The sequence below is a fragment of the Tetrao urogallus genome, assembly GCF_951394365.1.
Source record: "Tetrao urogallus genome assembly, chromosome: 6".
NCBI lineage: Eukaryota > Metazoa > Chordata > Aves > Galliformes > Phasianidae > Tetrao > Tetrao urogallus.
This window is the reverse complement of record NC_136819.1, coordinates 38,650,966-38,663,221: the sequence shown is the minus strand read 5'-3', so window position 1 is coordinate 38,663,221 and position 12,256 is coordinate 38,650,966. Positions and strand designations below refer to the sequence as shown.

The 12,256-nt window shown below is 40.7% G+C and overlaps 1 protein-coding gene across 1 annotated transcript in view; it reads right to left on the bottom strand.

The window, feature by feature from the left end:
* Positions 1-527: 527 nt before the first annotated feature.
* The window catches only part of TTLL5 (tubulin tyrosine ligase like 5), a gene marked incomplete at both ends in the record, with an annotated part of 117,359 nt that continues 105,630 nt past the window's right edge, over positions 528-12,256 (bottom strand). Inside the window, 2 exons of the mRNA XM_079537529.1 lie at positions 528-568; positions 8,651-8,736. Coding sequence (XP_079393655.1) covers positions 528-568; positions 8,651-8,736 — 127 coding nt within the window. The remainder of the gene's footprint in view (positions 569-8,650; positions 8,737-12,256) is intronic.

Here is a 12,256-nt window from a genome sequence, read left to right as displayed (position 1 = left end):
AATTATAATCAAAACAAACAAATGAAATTACTTTATTCAAACTGAGCATTTCCATGGCTCTGTGCCAAAATTCAAGATGGCAACGGTAAGGATGTTTCTACTCATATGGTCTAAGATTTTTCCCTGCTGCTGGTTGCTGTGATGGCAGCAAAGAATACTGGCTGTTACCAGACTAAGGCAGCCTGAAATGGCTGCGCAAATGGGGAATCTTTACATTCAAACTTGGACCTTGGGAGAAACAATACAGACAGGTGGAGAACCTCTGTGTTATAAAAAGATCTCACAGTTAGTGATCAGGAAGAGTTGGAAGAGACCCCCAGACTCATCAGCAGAAGTTCTCAGAGGCAGTCATCAGCTTACAGCTGCATCTCCAGCTTCCACAGATGTTCAGGTACTCTCCTCTGTAGCTTGTCCTCTCAGCAGGGACTCCTGTTCACCCTGCCCTGGATGTTACAGGAGTGTGGTGGTCTGAAGTCACTGCTGCCTCTTTCCTCTGCCCCATACTTGGAAGCAAGACTCTGGATTCCTCACCTGGTGTTCAATGCTAGTCCTTTTCTGCAAGCAGAAGCTGGAGGAAAAAAAAAAACAAAACAAAACAAACAAAAATATCAGAAGCTAAAGCTTTTGAGTACTCAGAGCAATCTGTTTTATTGAAATGCTGCTGCACCACCCTGCAAATCTCAGCTACCACCAGAAATCTGAATTTTTCCTAATCTGAATCTCCCTATAATACAGCCTTCCTCTACAGAAAGATCACATAACAGTATGACAAACCTAAAGTAATAAGCCACTGTCTGAAAAAGTGCTCTTAGTGTTCCTTTCAAGCCTCAAAATACCCTCTGCACTTCCTTATGTAACTCACCTCTTCACATGCTGCTCCAGTATTTCTAAATCCTTCTCCCATATCAGAACACTTTTTTTTTCTGCACCTTTTACTTATTTGCTTGCATGGGAATCTACTCCCGCACTCCAAAAGATGCTGAGGACCTGCATGCCAGAATAGTGGGCATGTGAAAAAGTTTATCTTTAAAAGAAACATGATGGGGATTGGAAAGATTTTCTTCTTCCCACCATTGAAGGGAGGGATTTTAATTCTATATACTGCTACATTTTCCTATTTAGGCATGTTATGGGAAAAAGTCAATGTCATTGTCACTTCTTTTTCATAAAAATCCTCAGACATTCCTTTAAAAAGAAAATTCCAAAACACTTAGAAATGTACTACATTTATTTTGGACAGTTTGCATTTTATAGCTAATCTAGTTGGTAAAGCTTGTCTGCTGTATTTAGCACATCAGCTTGCTCCTAAATGTGAGCGACACTTGTTGAGAGCTGAGTTTATTAAAAATACTGCTTTATTTTAAAAAATACACTCTCCTTGAAAGCCCAGCGTAGAGCCAAGCATCACACAGCACAGAGGATCTGGAAAGATGTTTAGAAAGCAGCATTGCCAGCTCTGTCACTGCACAGAAAGTTTGGAACCTGGATTAGGAACAAAACTGTCAGCCATGTGTATTAAGATAGGATACCAGTCCAGAAAACTGTCCCTTGACGATATCCTGATATTAAGAAAATGAAGGCATATGGAAGAGACAGCCGACTTCAACCTCATCTTCCCGTCTTGAAGAGGCATTTGAGCCTTCTTTGTCTTATAGAAACGCACTATACAGTTTATATTTTCTCACAAATGGAATTAGAAACACCTAATGAAAGTTCCCCTTGCGTGGCTACCTTGAGGACTCAACACGGGGAGAGGTGTTTACATGCCTAAATATAAATATGTGCATTCTTACCATAAGCACAGCTTAGCTCATGCCCATTGCTACAATTCAGTTATTTCATAAATATTAACATATATAACTTGATAAAGTTTTAATATTTCAAAGCTACTTGCGAGCACTCTGCATCCTTTTAAGTTCTGGTTGAGCAGGGGCAACAGAAAAACCTCAGATTATTAGTGACAGCAGCCAACATGAAGTGTTGATTCTCTGTGGTGAGCACCACATACAAATATTTAACAAGGTGTTGAAACATGAAGTACCTGCCTATATGTCTGTCCACATGCTTACATGTCATCCACAACTACACACAAAAACACCACTTTCATATTTAGAACAGTTAAACAGAGGCAAAAGGTTTATCTCAATTTTATGAATATGCCTGAGTCATAGGAAATCACAGCTATGTAAAAGGGATATTTGCATGCTATAATGCAGTGCTATATAGATTTTCCCAGCACAGATGTAGACAGTTTCAGTTAGACACCAGCACATAGTCTACTCTGCTTCCAAGTTGCAGGAATGAGATAGAGCAGAGTACCAAGCTGGTTGACAGTACTAGGTCAGGGACATGTGCTAACATTTTTTTTAGCACTAGTTAGTTCTATCTCATCATACCCATAACTTCTCACTTCTGCCACAGACTTACATGTCCAAATCTCCTGAATCTTCCTGTGCTGAAAACAGGAGCTTACATTCTCCCTGAAAAACCCTAATAACCCTAGAAATTCAGATCCTTTATCCCAAAGCAGAGGGAATTTATAATCCAAGTGTGATGTCCAGCATTCTCTTTGTACTATACAGTACAACTAAGAAAGGCAATAAATAGATAGGTTTTATTTATATCCTTGGGTGATTGACACTAGCAAGCTAGGACAGCTGGCAACTGAAGGCCAACCTTCCCTCCCCCATCTTTTGGGCACAATTTCAAGTTGGCTTGCTGAAATGGGCAGACGAAGGAAAGCAGCCGTTCCCAGGCATGATAAAGCACTTGAGGGGGATGACTCAAACAGGATGCACACAACCGTATACAATTGAGCAAAGTCTCTCTACAGTAAAAGAGCAGCGAGCAGTCTTAATAACAAATGGAGACGTGGTGGTGGAAGCCTCTCTGAGGGTCTCTCCTCCTCATATTACTTAGAAGACACTGGATGGGCTCCTCCCCCTGACTGCTGATGCCCTTCTGTATTTGACAGCTTTCATTCTGCTTTTCCTTATTCAGTTTCCTACTCTCTAGTTTGTTGTGGCTTTCTCTTCTCTGGCTCTTCCACACATTTCATTTCATAACTTCAGACACTCCTTTTATCCTATTCACACACATTTTGGCTTCTATTTTTAGCCTCAATAAAGTAATGCCAGATTAACACAAAATCCAATTTGGATGGGCAAAGTCATCCTCTCTATAGGTAGCTTAACGCCAAACGGCCAGATGTGAGACACTGGTAGCCAAGACATTATATAACCTCTCCATAGTCTTTGCACACCTGATTTTGAATGACATTTCCAACACAAGGAAATGCAGGCAGTTTGCCACCACCTAACTACTGAGAACAAGCTCAGCCTCCAGTCAGGCAAAAATGCCAGCTGCCTGAAGTTATTACTTATCCTGCTTAGGAGCTCTCTTTGAGTCTGTCAGAAGTGAAGGCTCCTGAAATTCCAGCTGAGTTCAAGTTCTCAAACAGGGAAGCCAATTTCTAGAGGCTGTTCTTCATTGAATTTCTGTTTTCCCAATGTACCTGAAACTTGGAAGATCCTTTCCTTGAGGATGTGGCATGAGACCAGTAGCAACAGGAAAAAGGCTTTCATGAAAGTCTTTCTTTCATAAAAGAAAGGCAAGAAGTTGACCGAAGGTGTAAGAGGCAGGCTGTTGCCACAAGTTAAACAATAAATGTAATTTCTGATCATTAGAAGTGAACACATATCCTCAGCTCTAACTGAGAAGTAATAGCTGAGTTGGCCATTACCCCATTAACATCATCAGAGAAGGACTGAGAATGCTGCTTCTGGCAGAGCTTCATGCTCTGCTGAGATTAATGAGACTTCCACAGTTTTCTGGTACCTGGATAAGCTCAAACACAGGCACACCCTGTTCATAATTTGTGGTGCATCTATTTTTTTAGAACCACCAATATGTGTTGATTGCTGGCCATAAGGTAGTGGCTCCTTGCTTCTACAAAGAGTACCAAAAAACAGCTTAAGGAGAAGGCCTTTCTCTACTTCTCTTCCTTCTGCTCCGTCTGGTAATACAGGCTTACCTGTTATTATCTGACATGGGATAGCTTCAATAAATATGCTAGAGAAGAAAGAAGATATTTTTTTTCCCTCCTATCCTTCCTTATGGAATCATGGATGTCAGCAGGGGAGAGAAAGGTGACTCGGGATGTTGCTGTAGTGCATGGAATAACAATGGCTTTAGAAAGATAACGCTAAGAACAAATGTGAAACCAAATATCCATAATAACTGATCATAACTGATTCTTTGCCCTCCCGAAAAGGGAAACACAATAGTAGGAATCGCTTCATCTTCCATCTTAAGCTCAACTGGTTCCCAAAATATGATACAACAAAATGACTATTTCTCCATAACCCTTTCTCTGCATAGAGATGGCACTACAGATTGGATAGAGAGATGCTGGCAGAATATTGCTACTGCTGTTGCCAAAGGCTGTTCACAGCGTGAAAGGCACCACTGGAAAAGTTTGATGCAAGGTACAGAGTATCAGACCACTCATCCCTTTCAGTAATCCACTGAGAGCTTCTCAGCCAGGCAGGTATTTCTGGAAGGATTTTCATGGAAGAGATTGTTGTGACTTTCTTCCTGGATTAAGATAAGTTATGAGCTGAGACCATAAGTTGCTCTTTTGTGTCGTAAGACATATTTTGCCTGAGAGTCAAAGATGTCCAAGGTAGAGGTTACTCAAGGTGCCCATTTTAAGGTCATCTTTCTAACTCAAAACCACTTGGTGCAGTCAGTCACAGCAACAAGAAAGAACCAGGAAGGTGGCAAATGAAGGCTGGAATTAACAGGATTAGTGAGAGGGAGGAGGCGTACCAGCAATGCACCGTGCAGAAATCTGAGCGACTTCTTCTCCCAGCTGCTCTTGACAAAGGATTTGGACAGTGTGGTGAGACCAGCTGAAATTGTAGCCAAGGTTCCTTTTGGGAATGTGGTATCAACATAAAAATAAATACATTGGTGCTCAATAAGCTACTGCCTCCCTATGCTGCAGAAGAGCCTGGCAGAAGCTGAGGAAGCCTGGACAAGGCTGGGCAGCTGAGAATTCCATCCTACTGTAGCAAATAGCTGGGGGTCTGACACCAGCCATGCACAGTGTAAGTACTTGTTGCATCCCATCCCATCACTACCCTTTATACTACATGTCATGAGTGCCTGTTGTGTTTTACTGACTTTCTTCTTCTTTTGCTGGTGCAAAGCAATTTTTGAATCTTGTACATCTGCATGCCTGCTAAAATAGTCTCTTCTTTCTACAAGCTTATAAAAAAGTCTGCATTTCAAGAATGATGATAATTCAGGCAGTGGGTAGCCAACAGTCACCACAGCTCAGGAATCAACTCCAACATCAATTCCAATTTCTTGTCTCCAATGAAAAGATATACATGAATTTCTCATGAAGGCCCATACAATAATGTAAGGTATAAAAAAGGCTTCAGAAATACACAACATACTTGTATATTTCCTGTAAAATATAAAATCTTGGAATTGCGGTAGATATAAAGAAGAGTAAGTGAAAAAGTATTCCTTACTATCACTGTTGCAAGCTATTGCATTCATTACTCTACAGCTAACCACACTGCTTGCACACTCATCTTAGTTGGACGGTGCTCAAATACTGGTCTCCTTCTTACCATGGAGTAGGAGATCACTAGAAAACTTAAGAACAGTGTGCCTTCCACCTAGACAAGGTCCAAAACAGCTTGTCAATCCCCATATGCTTCATCAGGATCCAATTCTAACTTCTTACAGATGATGACATACTCTATTTCAAACAGCTGCATACCTTCAGAAGCTGGCACTTACGTGGATATGGGAGCCAGGTTACAAAGTTAACAGACAAGTGTGAAACATCCTGTAACTAAGCTCAAATACAGACCTAGAAATCACACTGAGTAAAATCAACTGCATACCACCTAGCTCAAGAAGTTTCCTTACTAGATTCAGATTAAGTGATTTTTCAGCCAAAAATCAAGCCAGAAGAATTTTGAATATTAGTCAAATGTAGTATTTCTTAACATTTCTTCTATTCCTTTAATAGAATAAACTCTCTCAAAACTTTCAGTAACTCAGGTAAGAAACTAACTGTCCAGACACTACAAATAACGCCAAATGATACATTGCAGATTTCAGTGTTTAGATTTTCACGTCTGTATACTCATAAGAACCTCCGCCTTCTCCCTCATTACTCCAATGGAATACAGTTCAAAGGGAACTTCAGTCTCTCTGTAACATTACAGTGAGGCCATGAGGATATAATGGTGGCTTGTTTCAGAGTCCTAAGCTGCTTTGCAGAACTGCTGACTTTTACTCTTTTATCATCTCAAGAAATCTGAACTCAAGAGCTTGAGCCCACTGCACACTACCTCCTACAGTTGCAATACTAACCAGCAGTGAACTGTTCTCTGTACAGTCCAGTTAAAACATTCCATGTTGACTCACTGTTATTTTGAACATCCTCTTCACTTTTGGTTAGATCATTTGTGACACCTTTATGCTTCTCTGCAAAGCCCCAGTAACTACTACTCCTTGGATAGGCTATCTGAGTAGACAAAGAGAATGGGCTAAGAGCCAGAGGGACAACAGCCAAAGTCAAATGAAGGTCCCAATAACCAGCAGGCAATGGTAGATCGTGGTACTCAACTGAATTCCTCATTCTTCCAGGATGTTTTCTTCACAGAAGCAGTCTCATACAATGGTATGAAAGGGTTGTGCAAACTCTGCAATTAACTGTCACACAGACTGTTAGCCAGTTAAGGTCCATTCAAGCTTCTCAAGCATTTTTAAACATATTTGCATGTGTATACACAGAGGTTCTGCTCGATTCCTCTTATCTCCAGAACTGTTCACAGCCTCCTATCTTTAAAATCTTGCAGCTTATTTTGTAATCCGCTTTATGAGTTGTGTCTTCAACTCTTCTAGTTGGTATCCAGGATATTAAATACATGTGAAACAGGAACCCCAAAATAAGCTGTTGATGAGGGAAATCAGGGCCTTAATGTAAGCAATCAATGAAGAGTCAAGAAGAAAAACAGCTGTTCCTACAGGAAGAACCAGAGTAGTCTCTGAGACACAGACTGGGCACAGCAGCCTCTGACGCATACCAGTGGCTTGGTGGAAAGCTGAAGAAAATATCATTCCTCTTGTTTCCAAGAACAAACATGTTGCTCCACTTTGTTCAATCACTGCAAAATTTAGCACTATTCTGTGAGCTACATACCTCTTCTAGAGACAAGGAAGCTTTGAGTGACTTGCTCATCAGATCCTAGTTCTGACGGCCTACCACTAAAATTACAGGGTGGCAACCACGAGGGTGCTCTTAAAGCTGCTAGAAAGGTTAGAATTTAGCATACAAACACCTTCATATAGGTCCACTCAGTCATACCTTGAAAACTACATTTTTATATTTGCTTGTAAATTTATGTATAGTATGCAAAAAACTCAAACTATACAGTAGATGAGAACTTTTGTCTGAATTATATATATGCTACAGTGTTGACAAAATTTTATTTATTTTGATAATCTCATTATATTCCATTTCTAAGCTGTCACGTTCCAGTGTGGTGTAGGGTCTTTGTTATTGACAACAGCTGTTCACACTATAAAATCTCTGGTAGGGTAGCTGAAGTTTCAGGCAGGTGGTAAAGTGTAGGAGGCAGTTTGGAATCGTACAATAAGTGCATGAGTTGAATGTTTGTGCTGGAGGATCAGCCATAAAAATCGATGACATTAATATTGGACATGTCACCTTTAAGTTTCAGAGCCAGATATCCAAGAGATGGATTAGGCAGTTCACCTCTCTGCTAACTTCTATTTCAGCCCATGAAAACATAGACAAGACTGCTTCAGTGATACTCAAGTCACATTTTCAAGGTTTTCAAAGTAAAAGCTGAGGTCAGAAACATAATTCTTTCAAAGCACTCTAGATCATAATTTATCTGTATTTGCCATTACAGCATCGTCACAAATTACTGCAGGCCACGGGTAATATGGGTTCATCAAGACTACACTCTACTGCAAATATGACTGCATCAATAAAAAATTCATTGGGTCCCCATTTTCTGAGATCTTCAATTTGTATTAGCAGAGAAACTTCTTTAAATGAATTAATCCCTAGGGAAGGATGAAGATTTGATTTTATAGATCTCAGTGATCTTTCTTTGGGAGGTTTCACCTCTACTGACTGACTTCACTATGCAGCTGATTCACAAATCTCAGTGACATCCTTCTGAACTAAGGCACTCTTCTGCAAGACTGAAGAAAAATGTAAAGAATGTCCTGGCCTTTTATTACAGTCCAAGCTTGAACAACAGAGCATCTTTGAGCCAAAGCCTAAAGCAGGGAGGCCATTTTAGCCAAGTTTTTTTCCCAGCCACATTTTTAAGCATCTTCCTCTTCCAATTCTATGAAACCGAGTCTTTGCTCCCTTTTGTTTAGTCTTTTCAGTCCCGGGAGGAATAAATTCTCTATGCAGCCGAAGCCAAGCTGTTACCTAGGAACCACTATGTGCAGAGTAGACAGCTGTGTTTCTTCCTTTTGCTAAGGTTTTTTAGTTTTGCTTTTTTTTAACTGGTAGTTCTTGAGAAAGATGAAAGCATCCCAGCATGGCTACACCCCTTTCCTGGTCTTCAGCACTCACCTGTGGAATTTGACCCCGGTTCACAGGATGCAGCACTGCGAAGGCTGTTCTGGAATCCGTTAAGTTGCCTTTCAATGGAGGTCACCCTAACAAGTAAAAACATCAATTAGAAAGAGATGAGAAGGGATATACCAAGAAAGAATAAAGGTTCTGAACAACAACAATAAAGTTTTAATGAGACTGTGGCTATGAAGCTGTGCCTGAACATGGTGTGAAACAGGTAGTGACAGCAACAGCTCCAAAAAGGCAGGGGATGACAGACGAATGCTCAAGCCACCAACAAGACTTCAATGCACCTAAAACATCTCATTGTCCCACACCTCTTGGATGCTGATTTTGAAGGATAAAGAAGATGGAAGGTAAACGGTACGAAAAGCACAACTCAACCAGTAACTCTGTGGTATCCTTACTCCAGTGATTTGAAGCAAAATGATTAGGTAACATTAAAACAAAAATGCACGTGAGTAGGGGGCTTGGCAAAAACAAGCTTCATTCAAAATCTGAGTCCTTGCATCCTGTCTTAGTAGAGACAACTCATTTCGGCAAGATTTCTCACGTATGTCGGAAAGAGAGACCTGCAGGATGCATTTAGTCTCCAACAGTAAACACCCAGTCCTCAAGCAGATATTCATGCAAATCCTCCTGCATTTAGCTCAGCATCTGAGTTACAGTAAAACAATATTCTATGGAGAGCAACTGCACTTCCTTTAATTATTATAAATACTCATTACCAAAATGAGATCAAGCTCTCCTACATATAAAAGAAATCCACTCATAAAAGTAGTATAAATTGTACAGCTGCAATGATCTACTCTGTTTTTAAAAATTAATCTATCTATTCTTGGTTTGTCCTCTCTTCTCTTACACCTCTGCCTTTTCTTCCTCCCTGCCCAACTCTGTTCTGATCGCTACACACTTCTGTATGCACACTCCTGTTTCTCTGCCACAGTGCTTCTCCTTCACTCATTCATATCTGCCATGAAACGGGGTTACTCTGAGCTCTTCCCCTGAAGAACACTATAAACTCCAATCCTCACGTGATGCCCTGATTACTAACAGACTCAGGCACATGTGTGCATTTACTGCAGTTTTTTTCTGAAATGTTTTGCCTTCAAATTTCAAAGGCAGCAAGTTGCCAGTAATCTGGGTGCTTCTTGCAACTGCAGGGCCAAAGAAGGCCTCCTATCCTTTATCTCAGCTGCATTTTAGTAAAGTAAATTGAAATCTATACAGGAAAGGAAGAGGCAGCAGATACAGTGTGGAAAGCACAGCCCATTACTTCAATCAGCTGTAATTTGAAATGCTGTTGTCAAATGAGGTGCCTGTTTCAGTGTTTATTGTCTGAGAGAATTTTGGATCTGTACTTCTGTTTTGTTTTTTTTTTTTTCTGCTGACAGTGCACAGTCCATCCAGGGGCAGAGAATCCAGATAGATCTTTGTGCTTTTTATATAAACATTGCATGCTCACATTTAGCTTGTCCACTTCATTAATGCAGCACAATTGATAGCCAAATCTTGCTAATCTGTCTTTAGGTAGAATACAAGACTAGCAGTTGAAAATGTCATCAAGGATATCAGCAAGTACAACAACAAAAAATGACAAGGAAGTTACACTTCTACCTTTAAGTCTGCTTTACTTTTACTGCTTCCCACTACAGACTTGCCTGTCCCCTTTTCTTTCTACATCTTGGTTTTTGCAGTTTCAGCTGCCATCTCCATACAGCCCATTCTCAGACCTACCTGTGGTAGATCTGTCACCCTGCTAAGCTCACCTCTCAAGGTCTCTCTACTGTCCTGATAGAAATTCTAGTCCTGGAACATATTCATGACTTAAACTGAGTAAATCCTTTTCCATTTTCTTCCCCCTTCAGTTGGTTGAAATCCCATAACTTTTCTCATTTTCCTGCTTCTAGCATCTATGTCATTTTTGCTTCCATTTCTCCAGTGCAATCTTTTGTTAAGTCCTCCATTTATTCCTCTTTAAAACTAACTAACAAACCCATCCTTTTCCCCGCTGTTCCCTTCACTTAAATATCTAACATTGGCCTTTTTTCTTGCTCATACAACTAAGCCCTCCTTGAAATTGATACTGACTTTCTTCATTCAGGCACTAAGCCACCTCTAAGCTACTCAGTTCTGGATTGCAAATTTGGAGGATGCTCTTGTTCCACAGATGCAAAGAAATATTTTCTTGACTGAATTTTGAACACCTTTGTTGTAACAACCTATTCCTAGGATATCATGAATGTGTCTAATGGTCCAGTGGGGACACTAACAAATTTGCATCACATAAAGCCTAGAGTTTGACAAGAGGACAGCAACAGATGTGAAGAGCCAGAGCCAGGGAGCTTGTTCCTCTGTTGCTCTTGGCCAAGGTATCTCCACATGTGTATGTGTGTGTATGATCTGAGGCTAGCCAAGGGCTAAGAGCTGCAGGCCCAGTGAGCCCAGCTGTGTCAGGGTGTTAAATCAAGGCATGTCTCTCAGATGCACTGCTTTTGCTGCCAGAAATGTCTAAGGGTCAGGCAGACTGATTAACCCACATGCTCAGGAGCTAAAACAACAAGCATGCCTCAGTACAGCGATAGCAAAAAAAAAAAGTGGTCTCAGCAACAGATGCATGTTTGGTCTCCTGCTGCCTCTCCTCTTTTTTGGTGAGCACTCAGCTTGCATGTGTGACAGCATCAGCTCACTTGAGACACTTCATCCGTGTCTGTGAATAAGAACATATGGGACAGGATACAGACCAGAAATATAGCATTTTACAGTGCTTGCTCTATGGCCATTCTTTTGCACATTTGCCCAGCTTGGCCAGCCTGTCCTAGAACAGCTGGCTGCTGCTGTGTTCAACTTTAATCAGGACTCCACCCAGTTGTGGAGTGGATTTCCTGAACCCTGGAGAAATTCATCACCTCTACCCTATTTCTGTGTTAGTTACAACCATGCAGAACTTTGCATCTTCTACTGCTGGTATTGTTCACAGCAAATAAATAGCCAAGAGAAGAACAAGGCAAGATCATGTGCTATGATGTAGGAAATATTTGTTCTTCCTGAGTAGAGTTGTTGAGAATGATATTTACAGAGAAGTTCAGTACAAGAAATTAGGCCATGCTGACCAACCCCCCCAGTTGTTATGTTTCAGTCTATCACTGGTAAAATCAGTGATCTTGGGCTTGCTCTCTCCCTGATAAAATCTTGAACTGTATGCTCCTTTCATCTATCTGGTATTTCCTCTCTTTATGTACAGCAGTCTAAGACTGGCAGCCGTATTTTTCTGAAAATCTTTCATTTAACTAATAGTTCTGTTCACAGGCTGCCCAAGCCTTGCCCTTCTTTAACATCAAAGAATCATTAAAGCTGGAGAAGACTTCTAAGATCATCAAGTCCAACTGTCAAACTTGATGCTGTCACTGAGAGCAGCTCTCTGAAAAATTACCATAGGAATGATAGTTTAGAAATCTGTATTTATTGTAATTCAGTTGTTCCTAAAAGCAGAAAGATTTTTTGTCTACCATCTGTACCAATTCACTCTGGGTCCTCACAGTTGTGCTAATATATTTTCTTGCTTTGGTTGCCGTCATCTGTAATGTGAAAGTTCTATTCAGC